Below are 20,235 nucleotides of genomic sequence, written 5' to 3'. Positions count from 1 at the left end.
ACCTAGTGGGCACGAGAGGGTACTGCGACTTGCTCAAGGTTCCCTCCCCGGGGAGGATAGACACGCGTGTGTGTGTGTGTGTGTGTGTGTGTGTGTGTGTGTGTGTGTTTGTGTGTGTGTGTGTGTACCTGTACTGTCTAGGTGGCCTCTGCCTTCTCCCTACCTGGTGCTGTCCTGCTTGGTTTTATTTTGTCAACTTGACACAGGCAAGAGTCATCCAGGAAGAGGGGGTTTCGGTTCAGAAGATGCCTGTGGGCGAGGCTATGGTGCATTGTTTTGATTGATGATTGGTGTGGGAAGGCCCAGCTCACTGCACCACCCCTGGGACAGAGGTCCTGGGTTGTATAAGGAAGCAGCCTGAGCGAGCCATGAGCAGCCAGACAGTGAGCTGCTCCCCGCCATGGCCTCCGCTGGTTCCATTTGAGCTCCTGCCCTGAGTTTCCTCGGTGATGAGGTGTGGCCTGAGAGCTGTCAGCTGATACCCCTCCCCCAGAGCTGTCAGCTGATACCCCCTCCCCCAGAGCTGTCAGCTGATACCCCCTCCCCCAGAGCTGTCAGCTGATACCCCCTCCCCAGAGCTGTCAGCTGATACCCCTCCCCCAGAGCTGTCAGCTGATACCCCCTCCCCCAGAGCTGTCAGCTGATACCCCCTCCCCCAGAGCTGTCAGCTGATACCCCCTCCCCCAAGTTGCTTTTGGCCACAGCAACAGAAACCCCAACGAAGACACGCGCCTTTCAAAGATGAGTCTGAAGCCACTTTGTCGTAAACCAGAAGCCCCGGTCACCCCTGTTTTGAATCGCACAATGATTTAGGAATGCTCCTTGGAAGTTTATCTTGCCTAGGTTTTTTTTTCCTTAATTTTAAAAATGTAGTAATTCACTACTTTGTGTGTGTGTGTGTGTGTGTGTGTGCACGTTTATGCATGTGAGGTGCATGTGTGTATGAACACGCAGAGGCCCACCAGAGATGGACTTAGATGTCATTCCTCAGGAGTCACCACCTTGTCTTTGAGACAGGGCTCCTCACTGGCAGAGGCTCACCATGTAGGCTAGGCTGGCCAGGCGTGACTTCGAGGGTTCTCCTGCCCCTGTCTCCCTGGCACTGGGAATGGCCAGTGTGACGCCATGTTTGGCTTTTCATGTAGGTGGGCACTGAACTCAGGTCTCCAAGCTTACCCAGCAAGCCCTTTACCAATGGAGCCGTCCCCCTGGCCCCACCCGGCCCCGCCCAGGCCCCGCCCCGCCCCAGGCCTCTCTCATGTTCACCTTCTGGTCTTCCTGTCCACTGTGACTGAAGAAGCCCTCGACCACTGCCCACTGCCATCAAACACACTCTGCTCCAGCCCAGGAGGCACAGAACCCTCTAGAACCGTGAGCCCAAGTGAGACCCCACCCCACCAGGATGTGCTTTGACAGGTGTTTGCGCGCAGTGACAAGAAAGCCTAACCAAGACAAGGACACAGAGCCGCTGAGGGTCTGCGTGACCTGACTCGGGTCCCTTGGCTGCTAGGCAGCAAGGTCAATAGAATCTTAGACAGGGGATCCCAAACCAGGCTCTCTGGGCCACCATATGTGGAGAAGGGCCATCCTACTTCAAAGTGTGTGTGTGTGTGTGTGTGTGTGTGTGTGTGTGTGTGTGTGTGCAGGTGAACTTTCCTTACCTGAGGGGTGTGTAGACCCTGTGGATGGGCACTTAGCGAAGACAGCCCCCTGTCTGGCTCCTCTGGGTCCACTCGGGCCCTTCTCCAACTCCTGGCCCGGCGGTCTGCGGTGTGGGACACCTCTTCCTGATCGCTACTGTCTGATGTCTCCACACCGGCCGCCTGGGGGTTGAAGTTCACGTCCAGCTCCCCCTGGCGGTGCATCTTCTCTGCCGTGGGGGTCCTGGGGGCCTTCCTCTGCAGCCAGGACAGCCTAGCCCGGCGTCCGGCTTCCCGAGACGAGCTAGAAGTCTCTGAATCGGAGCCCATGGCCTCAGGGTTTGAGGGAGAGGTGGCTAAGGGACCTTGGCCGGAACACTGAGCCTGTGCAGGCTGAGGCTGGCACTGCTCGGGTCTGCCCCGGGGCAGTGGGCACAGCTCACTCAAGGCCTCACCGTAGTCAAAGTCTTCCTCACTGTCGGAACCCATCTCATCATAGGCAGACGTCACGCTGGACGCCACCTCCAGGGCCTGGAAGGTCCCACTCTTTGGCTTGGCCAGCAGGTGGCTTAGGGGCCGAGTACCATCATCCTTCAAGGCCATCCAGTTCCCATCAGGGCTCTGCAAAACTGGGGCTAGACCTGGGGGGCAGAGAGGAGAGAGAAACCAGAGGGGGTCCATGATCACTGTAGAGCAATCTGGGCAGCATTTCATCGCTCGCGACCAGCTCCCCGTGAGTTTGTGGAGACACTGCCTTTAGGAAGAGCAGGCGTGCACACCCAGCTCACAGGACGTTGAGTGCTCGGCCACAGATGGGTATCATCAACGTCAACTTCTCCCGTCCAAGGCTCAGGGAGCATCATGGGAGAGGGGGAAGAAAGACTATGAGACCGAGGGTGGGGAGGAGGGCTCCCGGCGTGGCATGGCTGGCACACGTCAACTCAAGGCTGTGGTCGCCTACCCCGAGACCTGCACAGTATGGAGAGTAGATATGGATGGGGGAGGAGCTCACGGGCCCCACCCCCAGCACAGGGGCCACTGGCAGTTGGTGGCTGCAGAGGGAGGCAGAGTCGTTTGGCTTTGGAGATGTGGACCCCGGTAGGTTGCCGATGCCCCAGGACTAACTGGATTCAGGATGGCGGTGATGATGATGATGGTATGACATGAAATTTGAAGAAAATGGGTTGAGGAGTCCTGGGGGTAGTTGGAATGTGGGGGATGGATACATAAGAATTTTAAAGAGTAGAAGTATTGTTAAAACAAAAAGAGTTCTCAGGAATTTCTGGGGGCTTCGCAGATGGAGTGAGACTTGGAGGCACGTCTAGGCTTCACCCACCCACATGCAGGGAGCGTCAGGAAAACGCAGGAAAACGCTAACTGCCCATATGTCCAGAAGTTCCTTTGGGAGCTACAGGTTCCTCAGTCACAGCAGCTGCTGGGAAGGACTGTTCTCCTCCAGGGACGAGCAAAGACTGCTAAGAGCTTTGGAAGGGACCGTTCCCCGGCTTGCCCCTGGACGTTAGCTTCTGGACCAGGGGACTACGACCTCGAGACAGGGCCCCACTTGGAACTACGGAAATGACACAGGCTTTTTTTCTCAGACTGCTGCTCTATGGGGGAGACCGGGCCCTGCACAACTCGGGCCTGGAGGACGGTGGACGCTGGGGGAGTGTGTGTGCGTGCGTGTGTGTGTGTGTGTCTTCAACCCAGTGGCCCAGTTCCATCGCAACTGCCTGCTGTAACGCTCCCTGGCAGAATGGCACAATGCTGGGTTCTCTTCTCTCTGAGAGTTGGAAACCGGGGCTTTCACACACCATGAGGACACCGGACCCCCACCACCAGAAGATGGGAATCGGGGAGCCCCAGCCGGGTGCTGGCTCCGCCTCCTTCTGCCACTTCCTACTCCGCTACCCACACCCTGTGGTCACCTCCAGGCCCTCTATTCCCGGAGTCTGTTCTCAACCCCCTGGCCTTCCAGGCCGTTCCCGTGTGTGCGTGTATGTGTGAGTGTGTGCACGTGTGTGAGCCCGTGTGCCTGTGTGTATGTATGTGTGCGTGCACGCGTGTGCATGTATGTGCATGTGCACCACATGTATGTGGGTATACATGCATGCAGAACCCTGCAGTTGGTCTTCCAATTAAGTGGCTCTCCCTCCTTACTCTACGAGGCAGGGTCCCCCAGTCAAAGCAGAGCTCACAAATATGCTGCTCTCCCTGGCCAGCTTTGGTCTGGGGACTCCATCTCTGCCTTTGGTGCTGGAATGACAGGCAGCTGTTATACCCACCAGGCATCGACGAGGGTTCTGGGGATCCGAACTCTGGTCTTTACATTTGGGCAGCAAGTGCTTTAACCACTGAGGCATCCCCCGGCCTCCACCTCCGTTTCTAAGACGGGATCTTCCCGCTGAAGTTGACTCGCACTGACCCAACTCAACTGCCTGGTAGAAACCCAGGGATCCTCCTGTCTTCTCAGAAAATGATTTAATTTTTACTTATGCACATGTGTGCATGTCTGCTAAGTTTACATCAAGTATGTAGGGGCCCGAGGAGGTCGGAGGGCATCCTATCAACTGGGATTAGACTTACAAGCAGTTGTGAGTCGCCCGACATGTGTGCCGGGAACAAAAGCCAGGAGCTCTGTAACAACGGTCAACTTGAGCCATTCCCCCAGCCCATGATGGGACCTGGGAATTGAACTCAGGCTCTCATGCTTGCACAGTAAACATTTTACCACCAGAGCCACCCCCAGCCCAAGACCGATTCTTAGTAGCTCCCTTTCTCACACCCATGTGTAAGCAGGGCTGCTGTAGTGAAGGGAAAATCCAAGAACCTGGGGCTTGCAGCGCTGGAGAGGTGGCTCAGTGGTTAGGAGCACTGGCTGCTCTTCCAGAGGACACAATAGTCTGTGATGCCAGTTACAGGGGATCTGATGTCCTCTTCTGGTCTCCATGGGGCATATACACACAAAACACCAAAACTAATAAGTGAATAATGTTAGTAAAGAGAATTTAAAAAGAACCTGGGGTTCATGCTGAACCCTGGGTGCAAGGTTACTAGCAGAAGGACTCAGAGAGTACCCCCAGCCTGTCTCTTGCCCAGCCTGTCTCCTGCAGCAGGGTTAGAGGGACCCACCGTTGCTGTCTGGGGACACCGTGGCATGGATCATGAAGCCCCTAGTGCTGGATATGCCCAGCACTCTCAGCCCTTGTCATCTGCCTGTTGGCTTGGAGTATAGACGTGGACTTCAACCCTGGTCCGTGGACCCGTGCCCACTCGCCATGGTTGTGCACACGGAAAACAGCTGTGCATTCTGTTGTCATTGTTCACGTGCGCCCTCTGTGAAGCATGGTGGTCTCTGGGAGGGGGGGGGCTGAGTGGCTGGGGAGCCAGGGTGCTCAGGCACCCACACAGCTCCTCAGAGCCAGGAAAGGGCAACGCCAACTTTCCCCCATAGAGACCTGTGCTCTCCATGTACAGCTCTAGCCGGCACCCTGTCAGAGCACTCCTCATGAAATTACGCTGTCAGGACCTCACCTGAGTCCTAACCTAGGCACGAGACCTGTGCTGTGTGCCCTGAGCCGGGGCTGGAATGCCTGGGGATGGTCCCTCGCTGCGAGCGTGCGAGCGTGCCTCCACTCACAGCTGGGAGCTTGTGGGCTGCGTACCCTCCTCCCTTGCCTGACTGGCAGGCACCTCTAGCTCCACAGCCCAGCCCCCAGAGTGACCCTCAGCCATCGCTGCTGCTGGCCTCTCCTTTCTCATCTGGTGTCTGTCTGTCCTTGTGCGTTGTCTGGGCTCAAGTCCCAAATGAATGGTAAGCCCCCCCCAGGTCACCACATTAGACTCCGCCTGTCACTCAGAAGATGCTAAGTACAGCAGGACTCATGAGGAGCGTGTGCAACAGACCAGGAGGGGGGGGGACGGCTAAGCCAAGTCCGAGTTCTGGGCGGGGCCTCGACATGGGACCCTGAAGCTTCCCCTAGGCCAAGGCCGGTGGCAAAGCAGAAGTCTTCCCACACAAACTTCCCTCTGCCTGGTTCCAGGACGGTCGGGTCGGGAATGTGGTGCTTGTGCCCCAATAAACAACATACGGGGAGATGAGAGTCAACCTGCCAGCGGCTCTGTGACAGAGAGCAGAGGGAGATGGAGAGAAGAGGGGGGATGGGGACACAGAGAGGAGGGAGGGAGGGAGGGAGAGACAGGATGAGGAGAGAAAGGAGCGGGAGAAGGGACAGGAGAAAGGAAGAGGTAGGAGAGAAAGAGAGAGGGAGAGAATCGGGGGACACGAGCATGCCGGGTATCTGAATCGTGTGTCTAGGAATGAAAAGTAGTTAAAAACCAAAACCATAACGCACACAGATGAAGCAAGTGCTGGGCTGTCATCTCTTGAGTGTTGGGGCTGCACAGACTCCACCCCTCAGCTACTCCACCCCTCAGCTACTCCACCCCTCAGCTACTCCTCCCCTCAGCTACTCCACCCCTCAGCTACTCCTCCCCTCAGCTACTCCACCCCTCAGCTACTCCTCCCCTCAGCTACTCCTCCCCTCAGCTACCCACCAGGCACTAGAGGATTAACAGGGAAGTTATCTCTTATGGGAAATCTTCAGATTAACAGATATGGAACATTTCTGAGTCTTTGGGTTTACAGGCTGTTGGTTAGTTATAGAGGGAAATAATCTTTAAAAGTTGTTTACTTCCCAGGTGGCCACTTGCTGTTGAGTAATTTTGCTATTTGGGGAAGAGATCTGGGTCTGAGTTACAACACAGGTTGAGGATACCACTCACAGCTACTTCATGGGACAACATATGGGTCTGTTTGTGTGTGTTTATTAGGGGAGGAGCAGACCTGTGTTGAAGGGTACAAGAACCCCAAATGTGGGGCTTCATGGCCCCTGGCTTCTGTTTCCATGGTCACAACCATTGTGCGAGAGCTTAGGAAAGTAACTGAGCTTATATGTAAGACTCAACAGCTTTCTAAAGGGTCATGAGTTACACATGTCAATGTGAGTCCCATCCCCTAAGGGAGAGGCAGAACATTCTAGAAGCAAGAAGAAGGCCATAGGCACAAGCAAACCACAGTGCCATCCCTAGGACAGGCAAGATGACTGCCTCTCAGGGACCCTTTCACAGACACATGCACGCACGCACACACGCACGCAAGCACACACGCACACACACATGCACCCACACACCCGCACGCACACACACACGCACGCACACACACAAGCTGGCAAGACTCCAAACAGCACTTGTGAAGCCCGCTTGGAGCCAGGGAGGGGTGGCTCATATCTACAATCTCAGCATTGAGAAGCAGAGCAGGCAGATCAGGGGTGCAAGGCCATCTTTGGCGACACAGGGAGTCGGGGATAGCCTGGGCTCCACGAGGCCTTGTCTCAACAAAACAAACAAACAAACAACAAAAGCCCATTACTTGTTCCGTCCAGCCCGTCCACGCTCTTCCAGCTGGGCAGAGCGGACTCCTCCAGCAGATGCCGGCTGCGCTCCCTGGGCGGCCTCGGTGCAGCCTCTGCCGAACAGGTCTTCAGAGCGTCTTCTGTGGTGAAGGAGAATGCAGACTGGGACCGCTGTGGAGAGAGGGGTATGTGAGCCTCAAGCACAGCCCCAGGATGCTCAGCTGTAAACGAGGGCCAGCTGCACAGCGAGGCTGTCCTCCTCTGCAAGGCTCAGGAGCATAGGAGGTGTTTGTTTCGAACTCAGGAGGCTTAGGAGGGAAAGGACACTTCACACAACCACCAGAAGCGCCCAGGAGGACAGGGAACATGGGACCCTTGAGCACGATATCTCCCGGCTGGTTGCTGTGACATCCCGCACCCTCCGATCCCAGTGACAAATGCTCTTTTTGCCTCTCCCACCACCGGGGAGAGCAAAGGAGACATAGAGTGCTCTCTCAGAGGTATGTAAGCTGGGCGTGACATGCTCCGGACCCGAACGCAGGAGTCCCTCCCCCCGTGCCGGAGCGTCCTTTCTGCCACAGCCCTGGCCAACAATCTGGAGCCCCCCTGTCCCTCTTGCTCACTGTGAACCTCAGGGTGAGTGACAGCTTCAAAAATGCAGAAGGGCTGGGAGATGGCTCAGTAAGACAAGCCTTTGTAAGCTTTGTAAGCATGAAAACCACGTTAAACCCCCAGAACCCACGCTGAAAAGCCAGGCATGGCCAAGCGTGGTGGTGTACACCTTTCACTCCAGCACGGGGAGGTGGAGCTGGGAGGACCTGGCACTTGCTGGACAGCCCACCTGTGAGCACCAGGCTAGCAAAGGCCTCTGTATACAAACAGCATGGACAATTTCTGAGGAACGACACCTGCACACACACACACACACACACACACACACACACACACACACACACCCTCTATCTCTGTTTGGAACAGAACAGACAGCAAACCCCAGCAGGACATGCTGGGATGACAGTATGGCTGGGATTTGGGAAGGGGTGGTGCTCTCGGTGACCGTGGCCCCCAAGGACTCTTACTCGGTCTGGGAAAAGGCTCCAGAGCCAGCATGCTCAGGAGCTCTCAGACTGGGGGCCTATGGCTTACTGCCGGGGATATGGTACAAGCCAGTGTGGGCCACAAAAACCCCTCTAGTCCTCCCCAGAGGACCTGGGGGGCCACATAAGAGGAAGGGCTTGGAAGTGGGAGAGGGGGTAACATGGAGACACATCCATCCTGCGCAGCAAGGTCCTACTCGTAGGAGAGTCAGGCAGACACATGTCACATGACATGCAGCCACACTGCGTCCCCAGGGTGCAGGAGGTGTGCATCCCTGTCACTAGAATCCGGAACGGTGATGTCACTCGACAACATCATAGGGCCTGTGATTACGAGGCCCCAGAGGCGCTGCAATGAAAACCCGTTCCAGCAGGTGGCGAAGCAGCGCTCGTATGCCTACCCGGATGTGTTGGCAATTCTCATTACCCTGACTCTCTCCCACCTGTGGTCTCTGCTTATCTTCCCTTCTTACACACAAGGATCTGTGGGGGAAGCAAAGGCGGGGACAACCGGAGCAGCTCGGAGAGCGCCAGGAGGGCCTGAGGAGGCCCTGGGCTCATGGTTCGTGAACGCTCACCTTAGTGAGACCTAGAAGATGGAGAGATTTGAGCCTTCCGACAAGCTCCGCCTCGTCACTCTGCAGGCAGTGAGCAAGGAGTGGCCAAAGTCATCCCTCCTGCACCTGGGACCTCGGAGAGGCGGGTTTAACGCCTTTCCCTCAACGTCAGGGCCTCGGGCCTGCGCTGGTATGGGCCAGTGGGACCTCTGTGACTGGGGAGTATCGCTCTGTTGGTAGAGTGTTTGCCTCACAAGTGCAAAGACCTGAGTTCGATTCCCAGAACCCACATTTAAGAGCTGGAGCCAGTGGGGCACACATAACATCCCAGCATTGGGAAGCGGGAGACAGAAGGGTTCCTGGGGCTGGCAGCTGGCTTGGCTGAATCGGTGAATTCCAGACCAGGGGCAGACCCCACCTTGAAAGATCAAGGAGACTGCGCTTGAGGAACGACACCCGAGGTTGACCTCTGACCTCCACGTGCACACCTGCGAGCACACATGCAGCCGATGGGCATCTTTGCTTTCCCTAATTCAGTCTCCATGTAAAAACTCCGCAGCAACCTGCGCTTGTCCTCAGTTTCCGGCTCTCCCGGCTCCCCACCTGCCCCCCTCCACATTCCCCGCTCTCGGCCAGGACCCAGAAAGCACTCTTAACTGCCGACGGCAAGACGTGTCTGGCCCTTTAATGTGGGAAAACGGTTCTGACCCACAGTGTGTGTCTGTGTGTGCGTGTGTGTGTCGTGTGTGTGTGCGTGTGGTGTGGTGTGTGCGTTCATGTGTGTGTGTGTGGTGTGTACGTGCGTGTGGTGTGTGTGTGTGTGTGTGCGTGTGTGTGTGCGTGTGGTGTGTGTGCGTGTGTGTGCATGTGTGCATGTGTGTGTGTGTGTGGTGGGGCATCACTGCTGTGTTGACTCACCCAGAGGGTGGCATGTGCCCGGTGTGGTCCTGGAGGGGCTGGGGTCCCCTCATCCGTGGCCTTCACACCTCCACTCTGTGGCGGCGACCACTCTGGTCCCTCTTCCTCCGCTGGAGACTCAGCTTTGTTCTTCTGCTTTCTGATAATCTGGGAAACGGGGACACCGAGGTCACCGAAGAGGCTTCCGGAGGCTAAGTGCCGCGACTGGGGCCGTCTTTGGGATGCTCTCCCGGCTACCCAGGAACTGAGCTCCGACTGTGCTTCAGGTCCACCTTGTGCTGGAAGGGCACACGCAGTCCTGATGGCCTGCAGTCCCTGTCCCTGACAAGAGCAGCCACCCCGCTCCACCTGCAGGGGACCAGCCCCGGGAATCAGCCTCCCTCACAGGTTCCCCCCCCACTGATGAGGCTTGGGGGAAGGGCCCGCCGTGCAAACATTACGATCTGAGTTTGCCCCCCGCCAGAACTCTTGTAAACAGGCCCGCGGGTGGTTCACAGTTGTAATCCTAGCACCAGGGAGGCGGACACACAAGCATCCCTGAGGCTCACTGGCCAGCTGACCTAGCCTAATCTGTGGGTCCCACGTGCCAGAGGGAGACCATATATCAGAAACCAAGATGGCTGGAGCCTGAGGAATGATGGCTGAAGTGGGATAACATGGGTAAAGTGTTTGCCCAGAGAAACTGTTCGTCTCCCTCCATGCATCAGACCATCTTCAAATCACTTACAGTGCCTGACATGTACGCTACTAAAACAGTTGCTGGGCTCATGGTTTGGGGAACAATAATGAGGGAAAAGTCTACATGTTAGGTAAAGATGTCACGGTCATGGTCATGGTTTTAATGACCAAATGGCAGGTGTCAGGAAGGCTTTGGGAGATGGCAGTTAAGTTCACACGTGTTTTCCGTCCACGTGAACTCAGCCTGGTACACGAAGCTCGGGCTGTCATTTTGGAACATTCTGGAATCCCTTTTCCCACATATTTTGGGTCCTTGGTTGACTGGACCCGCAGATAAGGAGCCCGTGGCTACCACTCCGCGTTAGACTCCATGCTGGGGACTACAGAGTAATTCTGAGAGACGTACACTTCTTCCCACTTGACAGGTGAGAGCATAGATCCAGAGAGATTCATGTATCAGCTAAAGCTGCATAGCACACAGGCCCTGGTGCCTTTGTTGACTTGAGGAGGCATCTGGAAGCCTAAATGACTTGCAGATGCCCAGGTCCCTTTTGCCCTCAGCTGCTCTGGCACAGACATGTGCATTTAGTGGGCTCATTGGTTCAGATTCCTCTGGGCCCCTAACTCCTACAGACGGGACAGCTGAAAACGGCCAAGCCACCCAGATGGAATTCTTCAGTGGGTATTCATTTACATGCTTGTGTGTGCACACATATGTGGGGGTCAGAAGTCAACCTCCGGTGCCCTCCTCTGTCTCTCTCCTTTTTTTTCCCAGACACGGTCTCATATTGAACCTGGATTTTTGCCTACTGGGCTACGCTAGCTGACCAGTGAACCCCAGGGATCCACACACCTTCCCCTGGGAAGAAAAGCAGAAGCCACTCAGAGCATGCAGTGAGCATTTCACTGAAGCGAGTGGCCTCCAGACGGAGTGGACTCCATGGTTTGCTTCCTTCTGCTCTCTTAACTCTGGTCTCGGCATCAGCAAATGGGATGGTTTGCTCCCAGCCCCTGGCCTGGCCCCGTGGCCGTCTGAGCTGCCCTACCCTCTGCAGGATGGTGGTAGCCAGTTCCTCAGTCAGCTCTTCTTTGTGGTCCCGTAAGTAGCTGGCCTCATTCTGCTTGTCCTGTGGAAGGAGGAGAATGGAGGGAATGTGGGGTCATTGTCACAGCGGTCCTGCAACAGTAGAGGCGAGGCCACACCCGGCCTTACTCCAGGCTACAGTGCCGTGGACCCCGACATCCTCTCTTGCTCCTGCCAGTCAGTGTGCCCCCACCATGGGAAGGGGGTCCTACCAGGCTGTCCCCGTGGGATTCTGCTTTGGAAATGGCTTCCTCAATGGCTTCTTCTGCCACTCGCAGGGCGACGGCCAAAGTGTCCATCATGCTGTGTCCTAGGGAGGGACACAATGCAGCACAGGTCACAACTGCTACACGGGTTACTTTTCTGCTTATAACCTGGGGTTCCAGGACACGGTGAACCACGCAGGATGGAGCACGGGCATCCACTGTCCACTGCCTCCACCATCACCTACATCCCACACCAGAGGCTGAGTCTCCCTCTCCCTTCTCTGCCTTCTGGTACCTTCCCTGCTGGGCAACCAAGATGGTTCTGGAGGCCTGTCAAAACGTTTCTTTGTCCACATCCTCAGACAGCATAGGTCCTATTTTGTACACTCTACCACTGTGATGACATGGACAGACATTATTACCCAAGACATTGGGCTGTGAACATGGCTTAAAGCAGACACTGGGGTCATAGACCAGAGTCAAAAACAAGACTGAATAGAGGACATGCTGAGGCCCAGCAGAGAGTTTCACAGCTTAATCTCTATGGCAAGCCAGTGAGGTGCAGTGTGGTCACACTGCACAGATGGGATCCAGTGAGGTGCAGTGTGGTCACACTGCACAGATGGGATCCAGTGAGTGTCATGTGGTCACACTGCACAGATGGGATCCAGTGAGGTGCAGTGTGACCACACTGCACAGATGGGATCCAGTGACATGCAGTGTGGTCACACTGTACAGGTGGGATCCAGTGAGGTGTCATGTGGTCACACTGCACAGATGGGATCCAGTGACATGCAGTGTGGTCACACTGTACAGGTGGGATCCAGTGAGGTGCAGTGTGGTCACACTGCACAGGTGGGATCCAGTGACATGCAGTGTGGTCACACCATACAGGTGGGATCCAGTGAGTGTCATGTGGTCACACTGCACAGATGGGATCCAGTGACATGCAGTGTGGTCACACTGCACAGATGGGATCCAGTGACATGCAGTGTGGTCACACTGCACAGATGAGATCCAGTGAGGTGCAGTGTGGTCACTGTACAGATGGGATGCAGTGAGTGTCATGTGGTCACACTGCACAGATGGGATCCAGTGATGTGCAGTGTGGTCACACTGCACAAATGGGATCCAGTGACATGCAGTGTGGTCACACTGCACAGATGGATCTGTGACGTTCACACTGGCTGGGTAATTTGCCCAGGGTTAAACAGGGAGATAGCAGAGGGTTACTATTGGCATCCTAAATGGCTGGGAAAGCCCTTGCAGAGTGAAATGAAAGCAAGACAACATGATCTTTTAAAATAGCACAGCAGTGTGTGTGTGTGTGTGTGTGTGTGTGTGTGTGTGTGTGTATACAGAGAGGTCAGAGTTGACTTCCAGAACTGTCCTCTATACACTGTTGTTGTTTTTTCTTTTTTGAGATAGGGCCTCTCACTGAACCTGAACTCACTGACTCAGCTGGAACAGCTAGCTATGGAGGGCCAGCATCCACCTGCTGCCACCTCTCTGGAACTGGAATAGCAAGAGTAGCTTTTAGGTGGGTGATGGAGACTGAACTCGGGAATTCACACTGTAGCCAATCTCCGTCAGTCACAGGCTCATGGGTCTGAAGGAGACGGATGCCTATGACTCTTTTCCTCCAGTTTTATCCCCTGGTGCCACTTATAATCCAGTCCTGTGTTGTTAGCATATGCCAATCTCCTGCGAGCGGCTGGAAGCCATTTGCGAAATGAGACAAAGTGTGAGCACATCTAACTCATTCATTCATCACTCACCCAAGCGCCTGAGAGTCCTAAAGACACCAATATGGCCAGAACGTGGCATTCAGAAGATATAATAAATCCTCTAAAACAAACCCAGCTAAGGTCTAGGTGACTCAGGTGGAGGATGTGTGCAACTCCTACAGTCATACAGACAGACAGACAGACTGACAGACAGACTGCACACTGTGGTCTAGTGGACTGAGCACAGTCCCTGTAAGTTCTAATAAGAACCCACGAGGAGAATCTGCAGGTTGTTACCACACTGAGGGCTCCCTGGAGATGGGTCCTCTACCTCCCACCTGGCTTTCCAGGACACTCATCCTGGAGAAAGGACTGAAATTATTTAAAAATATTAAAAAACATTACTTTTAAAAATGCAGTGTATGTGTGTGTGCATCTTGTGTGTATGTGTGTCTCTCTCTGTCTCTGTGTCTCTGTCTCTGTCTCTGTCTCTCTCTGTATGTGTCTGTCTGTCTTTCTGTGCCATAGCATATATGTGGCAGTCAGAGGACAACTTGTGGGAGTCAGTTTTCTTTTTCTACCGTGTGGTCCCAGGGACTGGACTCAGACCACCATGCCTGGCTTCAGGCATCATTCCCTGCTGAGCCATCTCTCTAGTCATGATGTATTGTTGATGTATTATTTTATTGTTAGTATGTATTAATCATACAAAACACTAGATTTTGTTGTGACATGCATACAGCGTGCTTTAGTCATATTTTACCCAGTACTGTGTTTTCACAGAGCAAGTCCACACAGTCTCAGCTAACATGGCTGTGTAACTTCCCTGCACTGGGTTCCAGGAAGATTTCCAATGCTGCCCTGCTAGACTGCTGAGTCTATGAACTCAGGTATTTTCCAATACAGTGGACAGGCTAGGCACTCAACTGGGCATGTGTGCGATGGGGGTGGTTACCAAGTCCCGAAATGGCTTTAGATGCCATGTCACAATTGTAGGATGAGGGTGTTGGTATAAAATAGAGAATTTGTAAATTATAGGAAGAGTTTCACACAGCAAGCATAGGTCCATGGGATTATCATCTTCCAATTCCACAGCTCCCTCCGGTCAACCACGACACAGTTATGATCACAACTAGTCATTCCAACAGCCTTTCCATCCCTCCAGCCTCCCAGCAGCTGCCAGTCAAAGCAGCCTCACCTTCCGACTGCCTGTAGAACGCCGAGTCACTTCCGGAAATGCTCCCTTCATTCTCCAGGTTTGGTTCAAACGGCCCTCCTCCTACAGGAGAGAAGAGCAGAGGCGTGAGTGGTCTCTGGTGAACTAGGATGCACTTGAGCCGTGGAGCTGGTGCACGACCCGCAGCGATGAAGCCTGCCTTGCCAGTGGGCTGACAGGATCACCAAACGCTACAAAGACCCAGTTTTGACCCAACGTTTCTCTCTGCACAATGGTTTCTAGTGCTACTTTACCAGGACTTCCTTCCAGCACCCTCTGCTATGGCCTGAGTATATTTTCTTTCCAAACTCACCATGAACTTTGACCCTCAAGCTGACGGCATTGGAGGAACCCACCCTGGTCTTGGCGGGTTAACGTATCCTGGAAGCATAGTTATTGAAGAGTGGGCTTATTGTGAGGGGCCCCTCCTTCCATTCTTGGCCTTTCACGTGTGACCTGCCATTTTACCTTCCGTCCAGGGTGACACAGCAAGAAGGTTCTTGCCAAGGGGCTGGAGAGTGGTGCACGCCTTTAATCCCAGCACTCGGGAGGCAGAGGCAGGCGGATCTCTGTGAGTTCGAGGCTGGGCTGGACCGACAGCCTCCAAAACAATACAGAGAAACCCTGTCCCAAAAAACCAAAAAAAAAAAAAAAAAAAAAAAGCCTTACTGCTCTCTTCCAGAGGACCCGAGTTCTGTTCCCAGCACCACGTCAGGAGGCTCACAACCATCTGTAACTCCAGCTCTAAGAGAGCTGAAGCTCCTTCTGGACTCTGAAGGCTCTATACTCATGCATGCACTTGTGAGCATGTATCCGTGTGCACACGCGCGCGCGCGCGCGCACACACACACACACACACACACACACACGAGGGAGGGGGGCTCTTCCAGGCTTTCAAACTCCCAGCTAAAGAGACTTTTACTCTTCCTAAGTTGCCTTGTGGATTCTGATATAGCAGCCTCTGTCGGACTAAGACTTCCCTGGAGCTAGCGTTGGTGAAAGGCAGAGCAGGGTAAAGACTGGGGAGCCTGAGGCCATTTGTGTGACCTGCTGTGTCACCTTCAACAGGTCACAACCCTCCTTGGCCCTTGACCTCCCTCCCTACCAGAAAAACAGGCACAGGGATGGTGCCCTGCTGTGTGAAATGGCTTCTCACTCGTCTTTAGATGGAGGCCACGCACTATCCGAACAGTCGCCCAGAACTAACAGTCACCCTTGGCTACTATAGAAGCATCCGAGTACTTCAAGCTGAGAGAAAGCGAGGTCAGCCTCTGCGTCCCATCTCGTATGGCTGCCGCTGCTTCTCAGCCAAACACAGTCCCAAGAAGCTTGGAAGAGTCTAACTAGGACCACAAAAGGCCCTGACGACTCTGGAGTGCAATGCCTCCATCCTGTCCCCGTTATCTGTGTGGCAGATGTATTTTTAGATAAGATGCAGCCAGAGAATTTTTTTTGAGGGCAGGACAACGTAAAATAATGGTGGTAAGAAGCTGCAAATGAGATGGATGAGGGTTCTTTCTTTCTTGGATTCTCGTGGATAAAAAGCATTTATGTGTGTCAGCAGCGAACAGGGATACTCTAGCAGAAGAACACAGCTTCGTTATGGAGGCGTGCTGCTCACACGCTTGACAGCTGCTTCATCCTCCTGGCCATCTTCAGAGGACCAGGGGATCTCATTCCCCAGTAACTTGGTTGTCCTATCTGTCTAAACGCCATGTAGGTAAGCTTTGCCCTTTGGGCTACCCAGGAGGGCACCCACACTCTTGTGATTTTTCTACGATGCTGGATTCTGAGTCTGGTAAACAGAACCCGGGCCATGAAGAGTGAATGTGCACACTCTCAGGGTATAGACCTGGCATCATCTCAATGGGGAGACGACTTTCTGGTGTCTTGTCATCAGGGGATGATGGTTAAGAGCCATTTCTAGGGGCTGGGGAGGGGGCTCAGTGGTCACAGCGCTGCTGCAGAAGCCCAAGGGCCTGAGTTCAAATTCCCAGGGTCAGTGTAAAAAGCTGGGCGTGGCCTCGCATTCGTGTGACTCCAGCACTGTGGAAAGTAGAGATAGGAGAACAGGTGGGGCTTGGTGGCCACCAGACCAGTCCCAGGTCAGTAAGAGATCCCGCACCAAAGGAGTAGAGATCAGAGTAGGGAACATACACAAATGACTTGTAAGAGTCCATAATTAAAACACCTACAGTTTGATAAAATAGTTTAGTCTTCCAAGCTTTCAACACGTCTAGTCCCGTGGGGATGCTCAAAGCCCATGAGCTGCGGCTGGGGAGATAACCTGGCAAAGTGTTTGCTGAGGACCTGAGTTCGATTCCCAGCATGAAAAGCTGAGCACGGTGGCATTTGCCTTTAATCCCAGCACTAAGGGTTAGGGGAGAGGGTGTTGGGGCAGAGATAAGTGGGTCTCTGGGCCTCCCTGGCCAGCCAGTCTAGCCTATGTGGTGAGTTCCTGGCCTGTGAAAGATCCTGTCTCAAAAACAAGGTGCACAACTCTTGAGGAAAGATACTGGAAGCCCACCTCTGGCTCCACATGCGTGTGTGTGTGTGTGTACGCGCGCGCGCACACGTGCATGTGTATACACGTGTGCATGCACACCCATACACATATGCATTCACACGCACATGTACACACAAAAACAAAACCCTGGGTTAAAACCTGGCACTCCCTGCAACCTGCCCTCTCCCCAGGACCTGCTATTTAAACAAGTTTCTCTGTCTCTACAAAGAGTGTGCACGCCCAAGAACGGGGTCCCCAAGCCCAGCCCCCTCCACTCACTCCCAGCCACCAAGACCTCCCGGAGCAGCAGGCAGTGGGTACCTAGGATGTCAAAGCAGGCTCCGCTCTCCAGACGGTGTTTCCTGTACAGGTTCTTCAGGACCTTGGCGCTGCCGAAACGCTTGAAGCGGCTCTTCACGTTGCTGTAGAACCATTCCAGGGACTGTGTCCTCAGGAGCCTGTTAGATCAGAGAGTTAGAACTGCAGAACCGCTACCATAATTGGCAGCCCCCCCACAAAGACTCGACATTTTGTGACTCAGCCTCTAGACACGGGCCTGGCCTGGCCACTGCCTCTGGCTGTGGAGAGCAGTGGAGTGAGGCTGAGCCCCGAGCTTGCAGGCACCGCCCTGGATGCTTTGGGGTCCTGCTGCCTGTCAACCATGTGTGTGGACCCAAGCTGGCCTTCTCTGTTATTGAGACCTTTTGGGGGGGCCAAACCTCAAGAGAGGTGAGTGAGGCTATCAGCCACCAGTTGGCCTGAGATGCACAGAGGCCCCCGGCTGAGAAGCCAGACCCGTCTGAGTCTCCCCGGTGAGCCAGCAGGCGCTTGCCAGTCTGAGCCGCTAACTTCTGGGTGGCTTATTAATGCAGAAAAGCTAACTGGCAGAAACACATTTTAACAGTGCGCCTCACAGCTGATACTCATCAGCACTTTTGATCCAGCTTGGAGAAGTAAAAAGAACCAATGAGCAGGGAAAAGGCTCACGCCTCATTCTCAGTCAGCGTAAAGCACCACGGGAAAGCTGTTTTCCCGTGAGCAAGGCAGCTGTGGTGGCGCAGACACTGACTGGAGGACCCCCCCCATGCCTGGTAAGGACGGATTCTAAAACCCTTCCGTTTGAGGAACAGCTTTTGCTGCTTTTCTAATTACAAATGTAAAAACACACCTTCCCTTTGGAAAATTCAGAAAAAAAAAGAATTTAGAGATTTCCAAATTGAAAAGAAAATGCAAATTCACCCAAGGAACCAGCAAATACCGGGTCTGTGTGTGGACAGCATCCTTGGGTTAGTGCCTGGTCCACAGAAGCCTGGTGGTGTTCTTATTGCACGGTCTTGTGTGCAATTCAAAGCCAGAGCAACGGAACCCCAGGAAGCAAAGAATCAGAAGAAAACCTAAAATAGCCACATTGTTTCCCTTTAAAAACCCACCACATAGAGGCTACACAGCTTCCTTCAGTGAGCTGGTTGTGTGAGCACTTTCCTAATTTCTGTTTACATGGCATGACTCAGCTGGTAAACATTGTGTGTTTTCATTCCAAAACAGACTAGCTTCCCAATTCAAGCTGAAACAAAGAATCTCATCACAGCCTCACCTAGGAACCCAGAAGGTCGAGTGGACTTAAACAGCACTCGTGTGAGGAGGCAGAAGATGCCGGCGTAGAACTCTGCTCAGGTCCTAGCCGCTAGTTAGGAAGCCAGGTGTCCCCAGGCCCCTCCGAAGCCCCTGGATTTTCCTGCTCTGGGTGGGGCTGACCTTGGGGCCAGCAGCACTTACTCCATCGACCTAGAGGTCTGGTAGAGAAGTCTAATCCAGCAAGGCAGGGCTTGGTTCAAATCCAGTCCTGCAGATCTCTCTGCTTCCCAGGTGGAGCTGGTGGCCACTAGCATGGGTTTTTACGCTCAGCCAGGTTCGCCAAAGGACCCCTGATGGTGGCGATACAATGACACCACTTCTCAAACTAAAGAACGCCACCCTTCAGACCCACGCTCACCCTCAAGGCCGCCTTCATCACAAACTGCTAAGAAGGTAGAAGTAAGGGGAACTGAATAGAGACTGAAGTCTGCAGGCCTGCGAAGTATTTGCCCCTAGAAAAGACAGGAAACATTTCCTGGGATCCCTTCACACTCCTGAGGTAGCATCTGAGAGTTCTTCATCCTGATCCACAGGCAAAAGGCAGTGGGGGTGGTGTGGGGACAGACAGACAGACAGACAGACAGACAGACAGACACACACACACACACACACACACACACACACACACACACACACACACTGGGCCTGGCATGAGCTTTTGAAACTTCAAAGCCTACTCCCAGGGACACACCTACACCAACAAGGCCACACCTCCTAATCCTTCTCAGTTTATCAACTGGGGGCTGAGCATTAAATATGTGAGCCTCTGTGGGCCATTTCTGTTCAGACCACCACAAGCCCTGACAATGAAACTAATAAATAAGCGTCAGTGCTGGGTGGTGGTGGCTCACGCCTTTAATCCCAGCACTCAGGAGGCAGAGGCAGGCGGATCTCTGTGAGTTCGAGGCCAGCCTGGTCTACAGAGCGAGTTCCAGGACAGCCTCCAAAACAATACAGAGAAACCCTGTCTCGAAAAACCAAATAAATAAATAAATAAATATGCATCAGCGTTATAACGACGACGTGACATAATGCAGGGGTCTCAGATGGCAAGGTACTACGCCATCCTAGGTGACTCTTCGGAACCTGTCATTTATCACCAGCACCCAGACTGTTACATCCGAAGCCCCTTAATCTTCGAAAGGGTGTGGGTGTAATCATTAAGTAAATGCGAACAACAGACTCAACAGGAAAAATAACACTCAAGTCTCACATCGGCCTTGAACTTTCTGCTGAAATGTGATCTTACTACGTAGCCCGGGGCTAGCCCTGACCTTGAGATTCTCCTGCCTCCACCTCCTCCTGAGTTCTAGGATCAAGCATGTGCTATCCCAGAAGGTGTTTCTTACTAAGAGTTGGTCTTGCTGATTAATGTGTTTCTCTGCATTTGGTAGTTCGGAAAGGCAGTCCACTCTGCTACTGCAAGGCTGGCTGATTTCCACTCACTGGGCCCCTCCCAAACGTCCTTGCCTCAGCAGGTCTGGGTGAGGTTTGAGAACATTGCTTTGGCTTTGAACACTTCCCAAGTGAGATGGGGCTGCTGGTCCAAGGACAGCA

The 20,235-nt window shown here is 53.9% G+C and overlaps 1 protein-coding gene across 7 annotated transcripts in view; it reads right to left on the bottom strand.

Annotated features, from left to right (window-relative positions):
• LOC101823936 (myosin VIIA and Rab interacting protein) overlaps positions 1 to 20,235 on the bottom strand; it is a 184,773-nt gene that overhangs the window by 42,597 nt on the left and 121,941 nt on the right. For all 7 annotated transcript variants that reach the window (XM_040739615.1, XM_021234204.2, XM_040739616.1 and 4 more), the window contains 7 exons: positions 17,365 to 17,501; positions 14,520 to 14,600; positions 11,601 to 11,698; positions 11,351 to 11,431; positions 9,627 to 9,773; positions 7,072 to 7,225; positions 1,662 to 2,281 (listed from right to left, as the gene is read on the bottom strand). In XM_040739615.1, the coding sequence (XP_040595549.1) occupies positions 1,662 to 2,281; positions 7,072 to 7,225; positions 9,627 to 9,773; positions 11,351 to 11,431; positions 11,601 to 11,698; positions 14,520 to 14,600; positions 17,365 to 17,501 (1,318 nt within the window). The remainder of the gene's footprint in view (positions 1 to 1,661; positions 2,282 to 7,071; positions 7,226 to 9,626; positions 9,774 to 11,350; positions 11,432 to 11,600; positions 11,699 to 14,519; positions 14,601 to 17,364; positions 17,502 to 20,235) is intronic.

This window comes from Mesocricetus auratus, unplaced genomic scaffold, assembly GCF_017639785.1.
Source record: "Mesocricetus auratus isolate SY011 unplaced genomic scaffold, BCM_Maur_2.0 Super-Scaffold_100691, whole genome shotgun sequence".
Lineage (NCBI taxonomy): Eukaryota > Metazoa > Chordata > Mammalia > Rodentia > Cricetidae > Mesocricetus > Mesocricetus auratus.
Note: the sequence above shows the minus strand (reverse complement) of the source record. Positions and strands in the feature narration are given on the sequence as shown.